Raw genomic sequence first — 23,887 nt, 5'->3', positions numbered from 1 at the left:
AGAAAAAATTAAGATAATTGAGAAAAAATTGTGAAATCTCACAAGAAATAATGGATGCAGCAACTGACATCAACTTAAAAATACACTATAAAACTGTTCTTCCAATCTGTAATGGCTGTACATCTGATGGGAAGACACCAATAACACATAGACCATATAGAACGGAAAACATAACTACCTGAACTAGACACTAACATATATGAAAAAAAAAATATATATAAAAAAATAGTGAAGTCACGAACCCACTCCTAGCCCCCCCCCCCCAAAAAAAAAAATAAATAAAAAAAAATAATAATAATAATAAAAAGTTAAGTCATGAACCCACTCCTAACCCTCCAAAAATATTTAAAAATATTAAAAACATAATAAAAAAATAGCGAAGTCATGAACCCACTCCTAACCCCCCCCCCCTAAATAATTAAAAATAAAATGATAAAAAAATAGTGGAGTCACAAACCCACTCCTAATCACCCCCCAAAAAAACAACAAATAATTAAAAATAAAAAAATAGTGACGTCATGAACCCACTCTCCTTTGAACATTCAGCTGTAAATGAAAATGACAAACTTCAAAGATTGATTAGAACATATTACATAATTCAACGTCTATGATCTGAAAGCGTTAAGTGATATATGTTATGAATTACACCATAAGATGAATTAATCTTACCTACTTAGAACCGTAGCCATTATAGAAATAAACCAATCATTCTTACTTCCAACTATATAAATATCTGACAAAAACAGGATACAATTGAATGACTGGTATTTTTTATAAAACATGTAATGTAATGTGTACACTGCAGTTCGTGCCTTCGGCAATCTCAGTTCCTATCAGTACGCATTAGTATTCAGTGCTACAGAGCGAGGCGACGACTTTGTTTTAGATGAAACGTTGCAAACAGGCACAAATGATTGTCGACAGTCTACCCAAGTCTGTGTGTATGAGTCTTGACTCAATACATCGCAAAAAGCTAAAAAGTTTGTTATTGTACGTACAATAACAAACATATTACGCATTTATAATCTTTTGCAATTTACTGAGTTACAAACACAGACTTGTTCTATGTTGTTTCACATGGATTTTTCAAGTAGGAAGCCATGATGAAATTGTTTCATTTAAATTTAAAATCCAAAATTTATTGGCTTTACATTATAAAATGTTATCACAAGATTATTGATGAAACTCATGAATATTATATAATTATTGCAACAAAAGATAAATTAAATGAGGTCATTGAACTGGTCAATGTTATTTAATATTAATTGCTATTGTACTGTAATTAACTAATGTAATTTGTAAAAGTTAGATAATTTGATGTGTTTTGTAATTTTTTGGATTTCATGCCTAAAGTACACATGTTGTTAGACTCTCTTACAGCCCTTGGAGCCTCCCATATAGCTAAAACTTGGGTTGTTTTGTACAGTATGTTTCGATATCTAGTTATTGTACTTGAATATCCCTGTACTGTGCGCCGTCATTGATCACATTGGGCTAACCATTTGTTGACATGTTAGTGCGAGGCTTCGCGAAAACACGGAACATCGCACTAACACGTCAACGAATAGTTAGCCCTATATGATCGATGTACATTTGTACAAGGATATTCAATATTCGAGAACAATGGAGTAGATATCAGTACATACAAAACAAGCCAAGTTTTAACTATGTGAAACCCTGAAGACTGTAAGAGAGGCTGACATGTATATTCTTTTTGTAAAAAAAGCGTAGAATCCAGTTGTGTAGGTTTTTTGGCTCTCACTTTTGTTTTCCCCTACCATGCATGGTATGTCACTAGCAGACGTGTATTTGAACATAAAATTAGGTTAGGATTTCCTGCAGAGATGTTCATTTCCAATTCAATATTGTAATTATTTATTTGTTCACCCATCTCAATTAGTTGTAAACACTGGCGTGAGAATGACCCTTGACAACCAACTCCTAAAATTATGAAATTTAATTTTAGAAAAAATAATATTTAACAAGCACTCTCATCCATTTAGAACTAAATCATGCACTGGTGCAGTACACAATTTATAGAAAAAAATTATTGTAAAAATATCATCTGCTTATATGCATACTGACTGCAGTAGTCAGTAGAAAACTGTTGAAAGAAGTTTTTTTCATATAGCGTGGTTTTATTTCTTTTTTGTACTGTCACCCACCAAGAATTGTGAATTAATGTATTATTTTGCGAGCTAATTTTATGAAGACTGTGATTGTTGAAATTTAATTTGTCTGTACCAAATAAAAAAAGTTTGTTTGGTTCCGGTTACCCAACCCCCACCTATTTTTTCATGCCGACCCTAAACTTTTTTTTACATATTGGAGAAAAAAAAAAAGTAAATTGTGAAAATTGTGAAGTCTTGCAAGAAATAGTGAATGTGAAAACTTACATCAACTGAAAAAGACAATATAAAACTGTCCAATCTGTAATGGCTAGGCTGATTAAAAGAAACCAATAACACAGAGACCATGTAGAAAACAACAGAAATGCACAACTACCAGAACTACACACTCACATATGAAAAAAAAATAGATTTAAAAAATAAAATAAAAATCTACCTACCCCACCTATTCTTAAATTGATTGTAATCAGAACCACACAATTATTTTTTTTACGCCTAAGTGAAATTTTTATTATTGATTGAAAGTACAGTGCAGGCAAATTGCAGACTTTTCTTGTCAGCAGTAATAAAAATCTGTCAAAATTTTAGCAGTGTATTGTATGCCAGTATGTTGAAATCAGTATTTAATATTTCACACACAAACTCACGTTAAGCCATAAAAATAATGGTGATGTAAAATTTCTCATAAAAAGTGTTTTATAGTCAGGTTAGGGAACAGGTGGTCATAACTTAAAGTCGTCATATAGATGAAGATTGGGTATTTTATTTTTACCAGTTTACTGTTAGGCCTAAAAAAATAATTGTTTGGTTCCGGTTAACCGACCCCACCCCACCCGTACCTTTTCACTGCCGACCCTAAACATTTTTTACGTATTTGAGAAAAAAATAATGCAATTGCAAAAATGTTCACGAGAAATACATAATGAAACTGCCATCAACTTAAAAAGACAAAATAAAACTGTTCTTCCAATCTGTAATGGCTGTACATCTGATATGAAGAAATAAACAACACAGAGACCATTTGGAAAACAATGGAAAACCTGAACTAGACACTCACACAGGAAAGAAATATAGTAAAATAAAATAAAAAATCTACCCACCTCCACCTATTCTAAAATTGAGTGTAATCGGAACCACACAATTTTTTTTTATCAGGCCTAGAACAATGTAGGAAACCCTAGTACAATAAATGAAACTAAAATGTAGTGAGGTTTTTTTCCTGGGCTTTGGCCCTCGATATCAGCATGCGATTATAGTACTATTGTGTTAAATCAGAGTGCGGCGACGACTTTAGTTTAGATAAAATGTAGAAAAAAAGTGCTACTGTCGACAGTCTAGGAACTCTTGTAAAATGACCAGAGAACTGAAGGTAGATTTTACCTCGTTTCCTCCCCTGACAAAGAACTACAAACTGACTACAGAGCATTTTAATTAATTATAGTGAAGTGTGAATTCTGGAGCTTGTGAAAATAAATGTACCATTGTTAGAATATTATTCCATGGATCCGTGGTATTACAAAATGTGTAAGGAGACATAATTGGACTAGCAAATGAGTATGAATACAGTTGTTATTACAAACTGAACAAAAATGATTGTGTAATGGAATAGAATAGATGTATTTAAACTGAATACAATATAGTCATTCTTTGTGTCACAAAAACAGTCTAGTAGTTCAATTATAACATTCTACATGTTCGTAGGGGTGAGTAATAAATATTTATACCCAAGGTTACAGCCAGGACTGAGGTAATGATAACAGAATCCCATGATGCTGTAGTGTTGGTGTAATGGCATATATAGACTTGAGGTATTTGCATTCATGAGTACTTGAGTGAGGTGGTTTGTGGTTGTACAGCAGAAAGGATAACAATTATGAGGTCATATATTTGTGTACAGTTTACTATGAGTGTGTTAGCCTAGGTGGGAGTAGTCTTGTTCCTATACAGTACCTTTACCATTTACACCTCTTTAGTTATAGAGTTGTTTGTTGGCATCCAAACTAAGGTGGGAGTTGTCTTGTTCCTATACAGTACCTTTACCATTTACACCTCTTTAGTTATAGAGTTGTTTGTTAGCATCCAGACTAAGGTGGGAGTCGTCTTGTTCGGATTTTGAATATCCCATTCCCCACCCCTCATACAACTTGACTCGAAGGCTAGAATGTGTAGCCACAGTACACTTCATTGGGTTCTGTTCTTAGTAGTGTACATATGTTTTTTCAAATACATGTAGAATGTTCAGTAAGGCCTAACAAAAAAAATGTACAATTTTGTATGATAATATTATAACCAGTGTGCCCTCTAATGATAGCCAAATTTTGTTGTTTTGAGTCAAAATGAGAAAACTTTGATTTCTTGTGGGTCACCACATAGTAAGAGATAGGGGAACACCAAATTTTGGTGCGTCACTAGAAATTGTGTGTGTCAGTGGTGCATCAAATTGGCTTAGAGGGCACACTGAACATAACATATATACAACTCTACCTACAACAAGTTCAAATGCTTGAACTAACACCTGTGTGCCAAACCATGCATTGTAATGTAAAGTCACTCAGCGGAAAATGTTTTACTAGTCATGTACAAATGCAGTGTCTTAAATTACATGTACTTGGATCCATTTATATATAACCAGGTAATTCAATACCAACAAGGAAGTCAAATTTTCCTGGAAGCGAAATCGGTATCCTGTTGTGTGACCATACATATATGTAGGTATTGATAAGAACTATTGTCGTGTATTCAGGCCTCCCTTTGTGTTTAAACAGGTGACTCATACTTTGATTATGAAAATATAAAAGATAGGTTTCTAATGCATGTTTGGCGATAAACGAGTAAATAAAACGTCTGTTGTTACTTGTATCGCGTCTTTTCAAATGAACAAGTACAAAAAATCTTAGTATGGTAGAACTTTCGAAATTGTAAAGCGCTTTGAGCACAAAGTGGGCAAGCACTATTTAGAAACCAACATTATTGTTATTATAAATAAGCCCGGTAGAAACCTGCCAAGCATTGCGAGGCCTTGATGGCAAGGATGGTGTTTGCACCGTGCTTTCTCTACATTGGAAAGAACACTGAAAATAGTTTCGAAAAGACATTCCAGTTGCAAATAAAGTGCAGCTTCAAATAAACCAGGTTTCACTTTTAGATCTCTTGATCCTTCATTAGGGACCCAAGAACATCAACATATGAATATTGATCAAATATTACTAAACTAATTGTAGTAAACTTTATAATTGATATTTAGTAGTACAGGAGTAGATGTCATTGTTTACTTCAGGATCAAAATGGCTGCCATGCAAGTACTTGTATACAGTTTTGTTACCTAGGTAACCAATTCTGTGATCCCTGATATCTTAACCTTTGACCTGTGTCACTGCATTTCCTCTACTTGTGACATGACAACAATACACCAGTGACTGAGGTCACAGGAGTTGTTATGTATTTGATAGAATAACACAGCAAGGAATCAATCAATCAACAAGTTGCTTGTTATGCTACATGTTATTGAAAAACGTTATATACATTCTGCTGAAGTTGTTTGCAGCAAAAAATAAGGAACAATCGGTTACATAAACAGATCCGAAGTAGAGAGTTACACAATTAAGGTCAAGGGTTAGGAATGGAGTTAGAATCTCATGTAGTGTTTATTGACATTGTGAATACAGTAGATGCATATTTGTGGTTAAGTTAAGGAGTTAGGGTGTGAGACTCCCTGGCATACACCTGATTTGGATCATATTCAGTGGATGGACACTGATCTGCATGTACATGTATCCTAGTTGAGTGCTATATTATCCACTGCACCAAATCTCAAGATCTCTCTTTACGTCTAGTGGAGTGAAGAGATGATTCGATACCATGTGGATAGATCTAGAAGGTCATGTGTCTAGTATTCAGAGTTATAATATGTATATGTACAGTATGTTACAGAATTGGTAATCTAGTTCCTATACAGTATCATTACCATTAGTCTAGTTCCTATACAGTATCATTACCATTAGTCTAGTTCCTATACAGTATCATTACAATTTATACCAGTTAGAAACCACAGTTGGCACATACAGACTACAGAATGGGACACAGAATAAATTTACTATGTCTAGTAATAAAACTTTAACATCGAAAAATTAATCTCAGATCAGTGATGGAAGTTTAAGTCCATAAAGTCAGCTTTGAAAATTGTGAGAATTCTATTTTGAATATCAGTACATTGTGTGTACATGTATATACACTTGTAGCCAATTGACTTTTAGTTGTACATAAACTATACAGTCTTGTAAAGTTGTAGTTCAACGGTTGCACACAAATATACTTATTTATACTTATATACGCATTTAATGTTTCACACCACAAGACATGAGAATTATACTAAATAATAATAATAATAATAATATCACTTGTAAATCACCATACATTGCGTGTACTAGTATATCGTAACAGTTTAAAAGTGCTGAACACTACAAAAGTGAGAAACAAATTCATGGAAAACACACGAAAAGAGACATACAATGTAAAGATCACTGACCAAAAAGAGTCCCAATGTAATAAAAATTCACTAATCATAAGGCGTAAAAAATTGTGTGGTTCTGATTATATTCAATTTTAAAATAAGTAGTTGGTAGATTTTTTATTTTATTGTGTGAGAGTCTAGTTCAGGTTTTCCATTATTTTCCAAATGGTCTCTGTGTTGTTTATTTCTTCCTATCAGATGTACATGTACAGCCATTACAGATTGGAAGAACAGTTTTATAATGTCTTTTTAAGTTGATGTCAGTTTCCTCACCCACTTTTTCTTGCGAGATGTCACGATTTTTGCGATTTTATCATTATTTTTCTCGGATATGTAAACAAAATTTATGGTCGGCGTGAAAAACTACATTTGTAGGTGGGGGTCGGTTAACTGGAACCAAACAACTTTTTTATTTGGCCTAAACAAGAATCATTGGTAAAAAGTCACTATAAAATGAGTCATCTGTAGATAAAAATCAAATATAATAATTAGAGTCACTTTGTCGTAAAAGAGTCGGTTGTAACGCAGTCACCTGTGATAGAAAACAAGTCATGTCCATGTACCATAATTGCAAGATTGACTTTGTAAATCAACTATACATTCACTGTACAACAATTGCTCTAAATGCATTTTCAATGTTTCACCTCTCCTAAGGATATTGGATATCAAACTAACTAAAAGATCAGTTTACCTTGGATTGAATTATTCATTCCGTTGTCATTAAATAGAACATTTTCATTTCACAGAAAGTAATTTCATCTTGTTAGTGGTATTGATTGGGTCTGATATTGAATTACCTTTCAGATCAGTGTTTTCTATTATGATTATATTCTGAGAGAAGGTTTGATTTGATTGGAAATTCAACAGTTGGGAATGGTTCAATATTTGCTTTATTTGTAGGAAAGCTATTTTGTTTCCTGTGAGTTAGTTAAATCTCTGTCAAGTAATAAGTTGTGTCTCAATACATGTAGCTCTAGCAATAAAGTCAGTGTTTTAGGCCAAAAGAGGAAAAAGAATTGTTTCTGGTCAGCGCATGCATCAATGAAATACCCTCGCGTCAGTCCTTTTTTTTTTGTGTTTGTCCAGCCCATGCAGTCAGCAGATCCAGGGGAGAAACAGGGGGGGCTTAAAGTGTTGGCAATCTACTTGTCTTTGCTTCAGTTTGGGAAACCAGAAAAAGGGGAGGGGGATCCGGTAAAACATGTATCCTGTTTTCCCCAATTTGTAGTTTTTGTTTTCAAACAAATAGAAAGAGGATTAATGCTGTTGTACCACATGACTGGTTGAACATTTTGGAAGAAAAATTAGACAAAATGTGAGATTCAGTATCGTCATTCTATATGTTATCATAAATCGCGTGTGTACATGCCGACTCACGTCTATGTCACGTATTGATTCTGCAGTACTCAAAACACAAGCTAAAATATCCAAAACTGTCATTGTTTTTCTTGATTTTCATAAATGATGTTGGAGGGTGGTATAATGGTATTTGTTTCCAGTGCCAATTTCCCACGCCACTGACGCACACAATTTCAAGTGACGCAGCAAAATTTGGTGTTCCCCTATCTCTTACTAAGTGGTGACTCACAAGAAATCCGAGCTTCTCTCATTTTAGACTCACAACAACAAAATTTGGATATCAGTAGAGGGGCACACTGTTTTGTTTCCCAATATTTTTCTTCATTCAACCAGTAAATACTTTTGTAAGTAACAGAGTGGAAAGATCAGACAGAGTCTTGAAATCAAGGCTGTTTTTTTTTCCTAGGCTACAATTCTAACAATAGCCCATTTAAAAGTAATACACGAGTCGTGTACTTAGACACTACTTATTTTTATCCAAAGTACATGAAGTGTGACAAGTTTGTGTGTGCCTTAGGGGACAGTTCATGCTACCGAGTGACAGAGTTACACACACTCAAATGAATTTAATAAAAGCAGGAGTAGTGGAGAGAGCTTCTTACCAATACTAGTATGTTGTAGTACAACTTAAGAATGACTACGATTGTACTTCTGATTCCCAAACAGGATACTCTAAATCTAAAATTTTTCACACGAAATTTTTCACTAGAAATTTTTTGTAAAGATTTTACAGTCTTCAGGTAGTTTTCTAACTTCTAAGACAAATTTTTACTAATTACCAGACTAGTACACTATCTGTGTACGTGTACATTTGTACATGCAAGCATATACAAGCAGGCATATACATTGTATACAAGCAGGCATTTTAGTCACTACTTATATTTACTATTTACCGGACACACAATTTCTAGTGATACACGATAATTTGGTATTCCCCTATCTCTTTCTATGTGGTGACTTACAAGAAATCCCAGTTTTTCTCATTTTGACTCACAACAACAAAATTTGGCTATCATTAGAGGGTACACTGATAAAAATATATAATATAATGACATTACACCTCTATACATGTTTATTAATATAATGTTGTTGTTTTTCAAGTTATATACATACATGTATACAGGCCATTAACCAGCAAAGCACAGGAACAGTGTTCATAATACACACCTGGAAATTTTCACTAAAGACGTATTTTCGCTTATTTTGCTAGAAAACAAAAACGCAAAAATAAATAAGTGACTAGAATGCCTTCTTGTACATGAACAAAAATGTACCAGTCTGGTAATTAGTAAAAATAAGTAGTAACTAAAATACCTTCTTGTACATGAACACAGTGTACCAGTCTGGTAATTAGTAAAATTAAGTAGTGACTAAAATGCCTTCTTGTACATGAATACAGTGTTTCAGTCTGGTAATTAGTAGAATTAGTCTTTGACTGAGTGAAAAAGACTGAAAGATCAAAAAATTTTGAAGTAGCGAAAATAGCTAGATTTACAGTCTGTATATATACACTCAGTATGTTGACTCCCAGAGGTCAAACTATCCACAAATCAAAATTTACTACTAGATGTACATTGTAGTTGGTGTGAGGCCAATAAAAGAAACCCGTGATTTATTGACACTTTATGGTCTAAGGTCTTTATGATTGAAATAAAACCATTCAATTACTCTAAACCCTTGAACTATTTATATTTATTTGAACTGATTTACACTGTTATGTGTTCCCCTAGGTAGGAAATCTCAGCTAAATAATGTATTTTTGAACCCTTCATTTTCTTAACCCTATGGAGTTAAATTTTGTATGTACAATGATCTTTCTAGTTTTTCCGATTTATTATTTTTCTAGAGAAATTCTAAAATTACCAAGCAACCTAGACTTTTCTGTACATGTACAATGTAGTGTATATCCCTTTTGAAATATGAAATCTTTTCTGTGTGATAATAATAATATTTAAACAAAACATATACATGTATACCATGAGATTGAGAAAGTTCCCAAACTAAAACTGATTCACTGTTTACGGAAATCAAAGACTGAAAAATAATTTTGCGACACCTCAATTTTAATTTTGCAAAATGTACACAAACTATCGGCCATGACATTTGCTACATGAAATGTCCTCTTTTCAATTTACATTAAGTATTGACCATGATAGGCAATGTCACTAAAACTAAATTTCCTGTCTGTCAGATTGTGGTAGTTTCCTTTATGAATATCTTAATTTGATTACCTGATATAACAGTAACCATGGTAACTAAGAGGGCTGCTATCAAGGTCAAATAAAAGCTGTTAATATACTTGTAACAGTGGCACCTATGTTGATTTATATTTGCATAAATAACCCTGAGTGTCAATAAATATTTATTAGCCAGGGAGCATATTGGAGTCATGATGGACGAATGGTTAGAGTGGCTGGCTTGGAATCTGCAGGTTGCAGATTGGAGTCCCGTCACTACCGTTTGTTTCTGAGTGGCTAAAGTCCTTGGGCAAGATTTGAACCATGACTGTGCCTCAGTCAACCCAGCTGTGTAATTAGGGACCTGGTAGGATGTAGGTTGCAATTATTATTGTTATTATATTCTAATATTATTATTTAGAATTCATTTATTATCATAACTATGTCTGAAAAGAATAATGATAATTTATTATAATATCCATTCTATTAATTTCTGATATAATTCTAAAATAACCAAGCAACCTAGGCCATTCTAGAGCATGTAGTGTATCAGTTTTGAAATGGAAAATCTCGTCTGTGTACACTGTAATAAAATACACCTATATGTACATTTGCACCTTGACAATGACATTGAAAAAGTTCCCAAACTAAAATTCATTAATTGTTTATGCAAGTCATTGGCTTAAAAATAATTTTGTGGTAACGCTATTTCAATTGTGCAACAGGTACACAAACTATTTATAGTTATTTGGTATAAATACTATAATGTTTGAATGATTTTTTAATGTCAGGGTTTTATATTCACAAACAAGAAGGCATTTTAGTCACTACACATTTTCACTTTTTTTTCCCCAGAGAAACAAGTGAAAAATAATTCTTAATTACAACTTTTAAAGTGAATATTTCCAAGTTGAAATTATTCATAGCCTACAAGTGTTTGTGGTCAAAACATATAGTCTCTTTTAGTCAAGTATTTTCATGTTTCCTTTCCAGAGAAATAAGCAAAAAATAGCTCTTTCATGAAAATGTATGGGTATTAAAATATTCATAGCCTACAAGTGACTGTGGTCAAATATGTAGACCCTTAAGAGATGATTTGCAAGACACAGCATTCCCAGCCCACAAGTGATTGTGGTCAATATGTCATCCTTCCCATCCCCTTTTGAGTCAACTACATGTATGCTTTATGTACATATACTACATGGTTGAAAGAGTTAAATATTCACAGCCCACAAGTGACTGTGGTCAAAACATTTGTGTAGAACCACTCCACCATTTGAGTAGATATTGTCAGCCAATGCTAAAAGCACACCCTACTAGATATATTTGAAAAAATAATATGTTCACCGCCAAAAAGTGCCTGTGATCAGCACTATCAATTGTTGTCAGCCAATACTAAAAACTCACCTTACTAGACATATTTGAAAAACATAATATATTCATGGTCAACAAGTAACTGTCAGCTTTTGTCAGCCAATACTAACAATAACACACCTGCCTAGACATGATTTGCAAGACTAAACAATGCTAACAGCCCACAAGTGACTGTGGTCAACACTGCATATCAATTACATGTAGTCAGTCAATACTAACACACCTGCCTAGACATGACCTGCGAGGCTAACAGTGCTCACAGCCCACAAGTGACTGTGGTCAACACTCAACTATTGTCACACCTGCCTAGACATGATCTGCAAGGCTAACAGTGCTCACAGCCCACAAGTGACTGTGGTCAACACTATCAACTATTGTCACACCTGCCTAGACATGATCTACAAGGCTAACAGTGCTCACAGCCCACAAGTGACTGTGGTCAACACTATCAACTATTGTCACACCTGCCTAGACATGATCTACAAGGCTAACAGTGCTCACAACCCACAAGTGACTGTGGTCAACACTCAACTATTGCACTATTGTCACACCTGTCGAGACATGATTTACAAGGCTAACAGTGCATGCAGTGTCATGCTAAATAAAGCAGTGTTATGTAACAGTATGAACTATATTGTAATACTTCAAATAGATATATACAGGTGTTCAAGTTACAATGTAGTCACAGAGAGATGGCAGTTTAAAAGACAGTATGGACATTTCATAAATGAATAGTGGAAGGTGATTGTTATCTCAACCACCTGTTAACTATAACAAGTTAAGAAGACTACCTCTCAGCATAGAGATAGAATGACACCTCTATGCTCTCAGCTATTGTGTTTTTATTGCCACCGTCACTTGTTCAAGGTTGTTGAAAAATCAAGACTATACAATGTATTTTTAGCCACTTCAGTTATTATCAATGATACCATGATTAATTGATTGATCGATGGATGGATGGGTGACTCAATCAATCAATCAATCAATCAATCAATCAATCAATCAATCAATCAATCAATCAATCAATCAATCAGTCAATCAATCAGTCAATCAAATGGATCACCCAATCAATGAATCAGTGAATGAATGAATGAATCAGTCAGTCAGTCAGTCAGTCAGGTAAATGTATAAACTGTCAGTCAGTCAGTCAGTCAGTCAATCAATCAATCAATCAATCAATCAGTCAATCAATCAATCAATCGGGTACATGTATAAATTGTTGCACAGTTGTAAGAATTTCCAAGGTATCTAAAACACAAAGGGAAACTGGATAGTTTCATCAAAATTCAACTCAATAGATTTGAAAAGATACAAGAACAAAGTCAAAGTATAAATATTGTTAACGACAGACTTGTCTGTGTTTTAACTTAACAATGTTACTCTGTGTGGTGCTTGTAAATGTTACATGTACCACACAAAGTGATTACCTGCACACATACTAATGACATTTGCATCATCATGATACAAAAACACAACTGCATACCATTGATAATATGTTTGTTCCATGTATATGAAGTTGTGTAATTTTGTAGTATGATTTTTACAGAAATTTGCAATTTCAGATGAACATATTATAATAACAGAACCCCATTCCATTTCAGTGCCAGTGTAGATACTTGAGATATTAGCTCTCGTGTTTGCCGTGTTTCCTGCTACATTTTCACTTGCTATGCTGATGAAAGTATGATCTCAGAGAACATTGCAAGCTCTTATGCAAATACCCTGAGTACATCAAACTTTAAGTACACTCCTGCAACATTGTGTTCTGTCAAAGTATTACATTCTGTAAGTTCATAAAGAAGTCTAATCGTCTTAATTCTGTTTTTAGATTTTTATTTCTTTATATTAAAATTAATTCACATTTTTGTTGACTCAACAGCTGCCTGTTCAGCTGTCGACTGTGATCCAGGAGAATATTATGACACAGTCTCTGCATCATGTCTGGTCTGTACAGCAGGTTACTAGTAAGTACAGATTTGTGTTTTAACTTTAAGGTAGACTGCACAATGGTGACAAATTTCACAGAAAATTAAATTTCTTAAAATCTGTCCAAAGTTTACAGTATGGAAGCTTGCTTTCGGTCATTTTGAAATAATAAAGAAATGTTGGGTTCACCATCTTGTTTTCAAGGAAATTGATGATCTTTCATTTTCATTCGGTGGCCATATTGGATTCTATACAGTTAATATTTGGTGGCCATATTGGATTCTCTATAATATAGTATTTGGTGGCCATATTGGATTCTATACAGTTAATATTGGTGGCCATATTGGATTCTATACAGTTGATACAGTATTTGATGGCCATATTGGATTCTATACAGTCAATACAGTATTCGGTGGCCATATTGGATTCTAGAATGGCTAATTTTTTATCACAGTTCGACCTCTACTTTAATATTTGTAAGGTGACCCCTGATTTTTTGTCTTGATTTTAACTGAGAATAGGTTGGAATTTTCGTGATTAAAGTAACAATAAAAGTTTCAACTGTCTATTTCATTTCACATTAATTATATTGTTCTAATCATAACAAATTGTGTAAATTACTTTCATTTCACTGACGGTCCTGCAAGTTTTTAGTTATTTTACCATACAAGCCAAATTGTATGAGTTCGGTCCAAAAATGTGGGATTTATTTCTGTGTTCCTTCTTATTTAAAAAACCCACCAGAAATACATGTATTAGAATATTGTACCACTAATCGTGTTTTTGTTCACCAACAAAGGTTACACAGGATTTTATTCCCCAAGTATTCAAGTATTTATATGTACTTTCTATGATATTGATTGATTTTTGGATCGTAATTCAACCTAATCCAGTCTGGTTTCCACAGTTGTAATAACACCCACATAAACATTTTCTGCCCCAGAAGACAAATGTATTTGCATTGTTACCATGAAAAATAAACAAACACATACATGTGTAAGTTAGTATACAATGCATCATTGTGTACTTACATCCGCAGACATTGTCAACTTTACATAACACTTGTAGAAGGCTCTAACAACCACTAGTGTCTCCCAGGAACAGGCTATTTATTTATTGTCATTTCTATGTTAGAAATATTTCAGAGGTTACATGTATGTACTCATATACTCCCATAGATACACAGTAGTTGTGGTGGCATAGCAAACATTTTACAACCTTATTGTGAATTAGACAGTAGTAAAACTGCTCAATCACTTTTAGAGTAATTTGTATTGATCTCGATGTGTGAGACTACTTCGGTTGTTGGTGGCCGAGTGGTTTAAGCACTTGCCTCTGTCGTACATTATAGTCAGGGTTGGTGCTTTCTGGGTTTGATTAAATTTGCCATGCTCTAAGTAAGACGATCAGTGTTGTTGCTCAGTTTGTCTATCAAGCGACACAGGTTTTCCTTGAGTACTCAATTCTGAACTCATGACAGGCCTCCTTCACTGAACTTCTTGGGTGATGGATTACTGATATGGTTTAGAAACTACATAGGCAGAGCAAATAAGGATTGTTACTTCTATGGAGTTGTTGTCAAGTGGGTTAATGATCACACAGAGAGCTATACATGTACATGTACTAACAGGGGTGAACAAATCATTTTGTGAACTGGTGGTCCCTGGACCAGCGCCTTAAAAATTCAGTGGTCCTGCTGAAAGAATTAGTGGTCCCAGGTCCCGCTAATGTTAAACATTAACTCTATGAATCTGTATATTCAGACGACTTTTTAACATAGTTATTAACAGTAAGGTACTGGTCCGATGGACCAGACAAGGTAAAATTTGTTTGGTCCGCCCAAAAAAATCGCTAGTCCCGGACCCAGGACCAGTTGATTTGTTCACCCCTGACTACAACCTGCAAAAAATTGATGCATTTGCGAGAATGAAGTGAGCCAAGGAAATTTACTTCATGCAAAGACAACATTTACAGCTACAAATAATAATTCAACAGACGCAAACAACAACAGTGGATGCCTCTGATGTAGGTTCACATGATGCTGTTATCAGTTTGGTATGTCTGTAGGTTAACTTAAAATGTACATGTAACACTAACACTAACAGTTGAACTTGATATTGTAATATGTAGAGTTATGGGATGGGGGTGTGGGTTAGAAGGTAGGGAGACTTGTGTGGTGTTTGTACTTTTGATAAGTTACTGGCATAAATTTAATACACTGTATGTCTTTGCATGAATCTTGTCTTGTTCCTGCTTACCATGAGCAAGCAAGGGCACCGGTGTTTTTTCATGGGTTGTAACTTCTTTACATGCTACATGTATAAAATGACATGATCTGAGATGAAATTTTCTTTTGTTCTAGGACACCTTTTTCCTAAAACTCTTGTCAGCCAACTGTTTTCATATCTACTTGTATATGTACATTTAACCCCAGCTGAATTCGGTCCTCAGGAGTTTAAGAATTGTAAGTTCTAGCAAGACAACCAAGGTATCAGAGTAACCCAGCACTGTATAAAACAACTGCTTGCTTCTCTCCTAGATACTATAAGTTCTACTCAATCAACATAAACACTAACAGGTAGTAGTTCTACTTAATCTAATCTGTACATGGACTTACAGGATTATTTCATCATAAATTAAAGAGTATCCGTTCAACGCTTATAACATGAAAATGAACTTCTGACTGTATATTATACATCTTCTAGTAGGCTAGTAGTAGTAGGGCTGAATTCACTGCTTTGTGGTTAGCAAAGAATTAGCCAATCAAAGTAAATCAAAGCAATCTCTCTGTCTCGATATGTTAAATTCACTCTTAATATAGTACAGTCAGCTGGTCTGTAAGGTATGCTGTGATAGGACTGCGAAGGAACGTAAAACTAACAATCCTTAGACATTCATCCTAAAGTATGCAAATATGACTGAGTGCGTACAAGGTGCGATTCACTGTGTAATGCATGAAGTAACTTGGGAAGAATTACAGAAAATGTAACATAACATGTGGGAGTCCTTGCTAGCCACTGTTGTTATGGCAACAACAATGGTGATATGCCAAGAAGTTTCTGAGTGTTTTGAAATCTGTGCTAGCCACCATTGTTGTTATGGCAACAACAGTGCCAAGTGCCAAGAATTTTCTGAAAGTAAACAGTGTCTTGTATTTCATTTTTAACCTGCACTGACCTGTGCATTACAGTTACAAGTTTTTTTGCAGCTGTGTTTGTAAGTCACTTAAAAATGTATCAGTGAATGAATAAATACCATTTGAAATTAATGTCAACCATCTACCTACACAATTGGAGACTACTAACTTAGTACGGAAAATTGATTTTTCAAATGGGATAATGGTCATTAGAAAAGTTTTGAAACACTTTGCTTTTGTTGTAAGAAGCAGGAAATAATGGTGTAATCTCAACTAAAGCTATAATCAGGGGAGTTATTCATACATCATTAGGTACTTTGAAATTCACGCCATATATACATGTATGTATATAAGATTTCTTTGCTGTTATATTTACCTCGATTCTGAAGGTTTTATGCTCTCAGACAAACAAACATAGAAATAAACAAAAAACCAACAACAAATAAGCAGCAGCTGCAACAACAGCAACAACAACAACAACAAATTGTCACACCACAAGAACAGTAACAACAACAACAACAACAACAACAACGAATTGTCACACCACCACCACCACCACCACCACCACCACAACAACAACAACAACAACAACAAAAACAAAAACAACAACAATAAAGAATTGCCACCACACTGCCAGACAACTTATTCAAGACATTATAAACACATAGATTGTATACAAATGTACATACATGTATTGTATGATGTACTTTTATAATGTTGGTGTATTTCCATTGTAAAATTTACAAAAAAGACCCATTTTGTACATGTACATGTATACTTTTAAGCAAAGGGGTACTATTACATTGGAAAATATAACAATGTCAGAGAGTATTGTTAAAAAAAATAGAAAGTAAGGTGGTGTGATGTAAATAAGGTATTGAAAATGTAAACTTAAAGAAACCTGATAGGGGCTGAACAACAGGGACCTATCTTACAGTCTCTACCCAACCACCTGTTGCTTGTGTAGATTTACGATGTAGGTTCATATGTATTCCAATACTTCATGATATTTTAACTATCTCTTTATCTGATCACCAAAGTAGTGATAAAAATCGATTTTATTCATCAGTTAAAACATCAAAATTCTTTATTCAACACATACAAGCTTCGTTTGTTATTTAATTTGTCCACAGTTACAGAACACCAGATGAATATTGAATAAAGTGCGGAAAGTAAACAAACGAACCTTTCAATTTATAATAAGTGTTTGATCAGTGTGTTGATATTATAGACATATATAAGCTGGGTAAATGTTAGACAGTTTAAGTACACATACCTAGTGGCTCACTAACTCGTACTGAGTCTAAATGTCCTTAATTAGTACATTTGGGTTAAAATTATGAATCTCGGGTGCTAGGTAATTCAGTAGTATGTTTTGATTCAAATTTATCGATTGCTAGTTTTAGGAATTCAATCTGTTTTTTATGCTACAGTGGTAGATAAAAAAAATAAATTTAGATTCACAGCGATGGGTTGCAGTATGCAAGTACATTGGATCTTGCTTGGTCACAAGCCACAGTTATTATTTCTAAATAATATTATTATTTCTGTGGGAGGCTCGTTAAGAACGTTGCCGTAAAACCAGCCGTGGTTTGCGCTAATGGGTCCAAATGACCTGAAATTAGAAATTCAATCCGTTTTTATGCTACAGTGGTAGATTTTTAAAAAATTAATTGTGATTGAACTTCAATAGCTTGCTTGGTCAAAATGATCTGAAATTAGATAATTCAATCCTTTTTAATGCTACAGTGGTTGATTTTTTAAAATGAATTATGATTCACAGCAATGGACTACAGTAATTTAACTTCAGTAGCTTGTTTGGTCAAAATGACCTGAAAATTAGAAATTCAATCCTTTTTTATTCATTCCCTTTTCTACAGTGGTAGATTTAAAAAAAAAAAAAAATATGATTCACAGCGATGGGCTGCAGTATTTCATGTAGTTTCCTTGGTCAAAATGACCAATAATCAGAAATTCAATCTATTTTTATATGACACGGATAGATTTAAAAAAAATATGATTGACAGTGATGGGTTGAAGTATTAAATTCAAGTATCTTACTTGGTCAAAATGATCTGAAATTAGAAATTCAATCCTTTTTATGCGACACGAATAATTTAAAAAAAAGTATAGGTCAGAGTCCTAGGTTAAGTTAGCCACTTAAGTGAGTGCAAAAGTTTCGATCACCAGAAATTCAGTCAATTACTTTAATACTGTACAGGAGTAAATTTGTGGGGAAAAATTGTGAATCACAGTGTGAGGTGACTGTTGTTAGAGTTATTATGTTACCATGAATCGAGTGATTCAGGTGGTTTTCTAAGATTCAAAAGTACCAATAATAAGAACTTCAAAGTAGTCATGTCGATAAAAATTTGGTATTTATTTTTGGATTTTGATTTATAAAACAATTTTATCATGGCTTCCTACTTGAAAAATCGATGTGAAACAACATAGAACAAGTATGTGTTTGTCAACATATGCAAAGTCCTACATTGCAAAAGATTATAAAATGTTTATTATTGTACGTACAATAACAAACATTTTACACATTTTTTTTTTGGCTTTTTGCAATGTATTGCATTGCAGACACAGACTTGGTCTATGTTGTTTCATGTTGATATTTCAAGTGAGAAGCCATGATAAATAAAAAATTTCCAAATAAATACCCAATCCTCATCCATATGGCCACTTTTATTATTTTTTTATTCAGTTTTTTCTTCTATATTTCACTATGCCCCAATGTGATTTTTGTCCACAGAACTCCATACCTGTGACTATCTCATAGAAAATATAAATCTTTGAATAAAAAAGGAATAATTGTTTGTCACAAAGAATATCAGAGTGGACTAGAGTTAGTCTAGTTATGGACTGTTAGTGAGATGCTCTAGGGAATGTGTAGATGTCATACCGTACAGACTAGTGAGTGGTAGCTGATGCTATGATAGTGTGTCACTTTGAAGCATGAATGTTGTATCTTACAGACTAGTGAGTAGTAGCTGATAGTATCACTTTGTGGCATGAATGAATGTCGTATCTTACAGACTAGTGACTGGTAGCTGATAGTGTAACTTTGTGGCATGAATGTCGTATCTTACAGACTAGTGAGTGGTAGCTGATAGTGTAACTTTGTGGCACAAATGAATGTCGTATCTTAGACTAGTGACTGGTAGCTGATAGTGTAACTTTGTGGCACGAATGAATGTCGTATCTGAAGACTAGTGAGTGGTAGCTGATAGTGTCACTTTGTGGCACGAATGTCGTATCTTAGACTAGTGACTGGTAGCTGATAGTGTAACTTTGTGGCACGAATGAATGTCGTATCTGAAGACTAGTGAGTGGTAGCTGATAGTGTCACTTTGTGGCACGAATGTCGTATCTTACAGACTAGTGAGTGGTAGCTAACAGTGTGGTGTGAAGGTGATATTTTACAGACTAGGGGGATGTGTTGAATATTGGTTTCATGCAGAATAATATAATAGATCTGATCACCATAACCCAATTAGAGTTGGACTGGTTTATACAACAATGTCTTACACACTGTGTGTATGATCTGATGAAGTCAGAATATAAACGATAGGACATGAAAATAGGGCTGTGAAAAATTCTTGGACAAAGAAGACCCCATGAATGATGAAAAACTCCTTTCTGACCACTTTTGTTCAACTTATTCAAGGTAGTGACAGCCACATATACTCTATTTAGAGACAGCCCAAGTTAGCACCATTTAAGAACAATTTGCCATTGTACACTTCTTCACAAAGGTGTCACGACACATGCTTAGTCAGTTATTGTTGTTGTTGTCATTGGTTGCCCCTAGTGATAAATGTTATGTAGGTGCATGACCTTCTTATCCAATGGTTGTCCACTATAACAGTGATAATATATTCTACAGTGCACTACTACTACTTTCTCAAAAGCTCTAAATCTGTCAGTCTGATCTTAAGTGTTACAAAATGACACACTTTTGATTGCATGGATTCCAAAACTAGACCTTTTATTCCCTGCACGGTTTCAATATTGTTGTACATACTAGTATCCTATATAGGACTGCATGGATTTCATATTAGTTTTACATTAGACCCTCCACCACCATCTGTCTATGGTTTTACACACCTGGTATGATAGCATGGAGTCTGTGTAGTTAACAAAAAGTGATCACCAGGTTATATAGTCTGTTTTGTTCTCTAGGATGGTATGGAATTCCAAGCCAGTGTTAATCTGGATGCCAACATGGTTTCTCAATGTCCCTCAATTAGTACAAAAAAATGTTCGTCCAATCAGTGAACCCCAACTGTTATAACTTATTGTGTCATAAACAGCAGTGTATAAGTATAAATATACCATATTTGGACATAACTGCCCCCAATAAACACTAACTTTATTAGGGACTGTGTTATTGGTTAGAATTTTGTGATTGATTAACAAACACATGATGTTAATGACTGTGTGGGTGGCTGTGGATGAATTTTACATTGCATCTCATGCATCTCAGGACTTCTAGAGTAACAACTTTGACTGTATTGTGAATGGAAGTATAAATCGTAGTGATACTTTACTGTTTTCAGGAACTAGACTAAGCCAGTGTTTGTCTACTTAGTTAATCAATTTGGTAAATGGCCAATTCAGCCTATTTATTTTTGATGTCTATTTTTCCACTGCCCAATTTTTTGTCCTGAACAAAAAAATGACCCCATTGGATTGACTCACAAGACTTTAAAGGCCCATGTTTCAATCCTTGGTGACTGCATTAGTGTTAATCTTAACAAGGATTATATGGGATTATTTATTTGTTCTGAATCAAAGTTTTTCTACAGCTCTGACAAACAACCTACATAGCAAGTCAGTAATATAAACAGTTATAAATATCAAGTGTTTAACTGGAGAATTGATATTTGTATAGTAATGTACTTATTACCATGATTACAGACTTGTAAGTTGGACTTCACTTTTGTGACAGTTGTCATGGTGAAATGCCATGTCAGCTCTCTGTGACGTAGATAGTTGAGCAGTATTGTACTTGTAGGGACGTTATGATGGGGATTATTGTGTTCTAATGGCATCAAAAAATAATTTTATGATATGTTTGGATTCTGACATACTAATCATTAGTTGCAAGAAATAATTGGGTATGTTTATGACCGAATAAAATAAATATATTTGGATATAAAACAAAAGTAAACACAATAACTCTCTGAACTGAAAGTTTGCTACAAATGTAGCAGACCGTAAGATACCTCGTGTTGTCGTTCCACCCTCCTCTCAGAGGAGTTGACCGATATGTGAGGGCGCCTTGTCATGTTGTACCGACAGACTAAAAGTTTGCTGACTTGAAAGTTTGAGTAGAGAATAAGGTCTGTGTCCCATTTCTGTTATTTGCAATAAAAAGCCAATTAAATGGCGTAGTGAGAAAGGTAAACACGTGCACTGTATAGTAATTACATTACACACAATTGTAAATGTGTGTTGTTGTACATCTGGTATGTAGGTAACCGAATAATAACGACCACTTTGAGTCAATAAATACAGAAATACAACCTTCTCTTATTGTGTTTTATGTCTGGCTATGTCTTTTGTGTTTCTCCAACCCTTACAAAGTGAAGTTTGGATCTGAGTGTGAAATCGCTGTGTGTCGACAGCGTTTAAGTACAATTGTGATTGGTATGTGTTCTACCAATACATTGCTGTTTCTAGGAGAGAAAGTTGGATAATAAAGAAACTATCTGATAATGTAGAAGGTGTCAGAATATGTAGGTGTCAGATAATGTAGGTGTGTGATAATGTAGGTGTGTGATAATGTAGGTGTGTGATAATGTAGGTGTGTGATAATGTAGGTGTCAGATAACGTAGGTGTGTGATAATGTCGGTATCAGATTAAATGTAGGTGTCAGATAATGTAGGTGTGTGATAATGTCGGTATCAGATTAAATGTAGGTGTCAGATAATGTAGGTGTGTGATAATGTAGGTGTCAGATTAAATGTAGGTGTCAGATAATGTAGGTGTGTGATAATGTAGGTGTCAGATAATGTAGGTGTCAGATAATGTAGCTGTCAGATAATGTAGAAGGTGTCAGATAATGTAGGTGTCAGATAATGTAGGTGTGTGATAATGTAGATGTCGGATAATGTAGGTGTGTGATAATGTAGGAGTCAGATTAAATGTAGGTGTCAGATAATGTAGGTGTGTGATAATGTAGGTGTCAGATAATGTAGGTGTGTGATAATGTAGGTGTCAGATTAAATGTAGGTGTGTGATAATGTAGGTGTGTGATAATGTAGGTGTGTGATAATATAGGTGTCAGATTAAATGTAGGTGTCAGATAATGTAGGTGTGTGATAATGTAGGTGTCAGATAATGTAGGTGTGTGATAATGTAGCTGTCAGATAATGTAGAAGGTATCAGATAATGTAGGTGTGTGATAATGTAGATGTGTGATAATGTAGGTTGATAATGTAGATAGTGTCTGTACTTATTAATAGCTCAGTTTGCCCTTCAATGTAGGCACACTGACCCATTAATTTATTCTAAGGCAAAAAAAAAATGTGTGTTTTCCAATAACCAGACGAATCCGAGTGTAAGCCAACAACCCTAAACATTTTTAAACATTTAAAACAAAATATGACCAATTCTTTGTCTTCTTGATCATCATGCAGGTCTGTTTCTTCTTCCGGTAATGTCTGAACATATTTCATCAAACTATCACAGAAGTGGTCTGACTGACATTTAGTATTTTTTTTAGTTTGGAGCAATATTTTTCAAAAGTCAAAACAAGTAAAATGAAAAAATAAAATAAAAAAGATAAGATAACTAATTTTTTTTCCAACTTATCTACCCTATTTTTGTGAGGTCATATTATCGAAAACACATAATTATTTTTTTTTGCACCTAAGTGTGAGTGTAGTTACATAAAGTTATTTGCTAAATTACTCATCAATTATGTCATGCAAACAGTTCAAATATTGAAAAACTGTCCTCTAGTAGTGTGCTTTTCATCACTGGATAAGTAGCTGGTAAACAGTCTGTGTAAAGAATGGAGTCTTTTATCTCTTTTATTTACTATTCTCAACTGACTTTATATTTAGATCAGAGATAACTAGGATTAAAAGATGATAAGGGTATTGTCACACCTAGACTGTAAGATACTGTGGTGTTGTGCCACCTTCACTGGTCTCCTCTGACCGATGTGTGAGGGCGCCCCGTCACAGCATATACCTTACAGAGTTAGACTTTGCCTGACTAGTCTTGTTAGTATTACTTATTAACCCTGTCCTCACCTGA

General features: G+C 34.3%; 1 protein-coding gene across 1 annotated transcript in view; it reads left to right on the top strand.

Annotated features, from left to right (window-relative positions):
* The window catches only part of LOC144439904 (uncharacterized), a 144,919-nt gene that overhangs the window by 5,974 nt on the left and 115,058 nt on the right, over window positions 1–23,887 (top strand). The window contains exon 2 of the mRNA XM_078129136.1: window positions 13,429–13,513. Within this exon, the coding sequence (XP_077985262.1) occupies window positions 13,429–13,513 (85 nt within the window). The remainder of the gene's footprint in view (window positions 1–13,428; window positions 13,514–23,887) is intronic.

This window comes from Glandiceps talaboti, chromosome 9 (assembly GCF_964340395.1).
Source record: "Glandiceps talaboti chromosome 9, keGlaTala1.1, whole genome shotgun sequence".
In the NCBI taxonomy this organism is placed as follows: Eukaryota; Metazoa; Hemichordata; class Enteropneusta; family Spengelidae; genus Glandiceps; species Glandiceps talaboti.
This window is presented reverse-complemented; position numbering and strand designations above follow the sequence as displayed.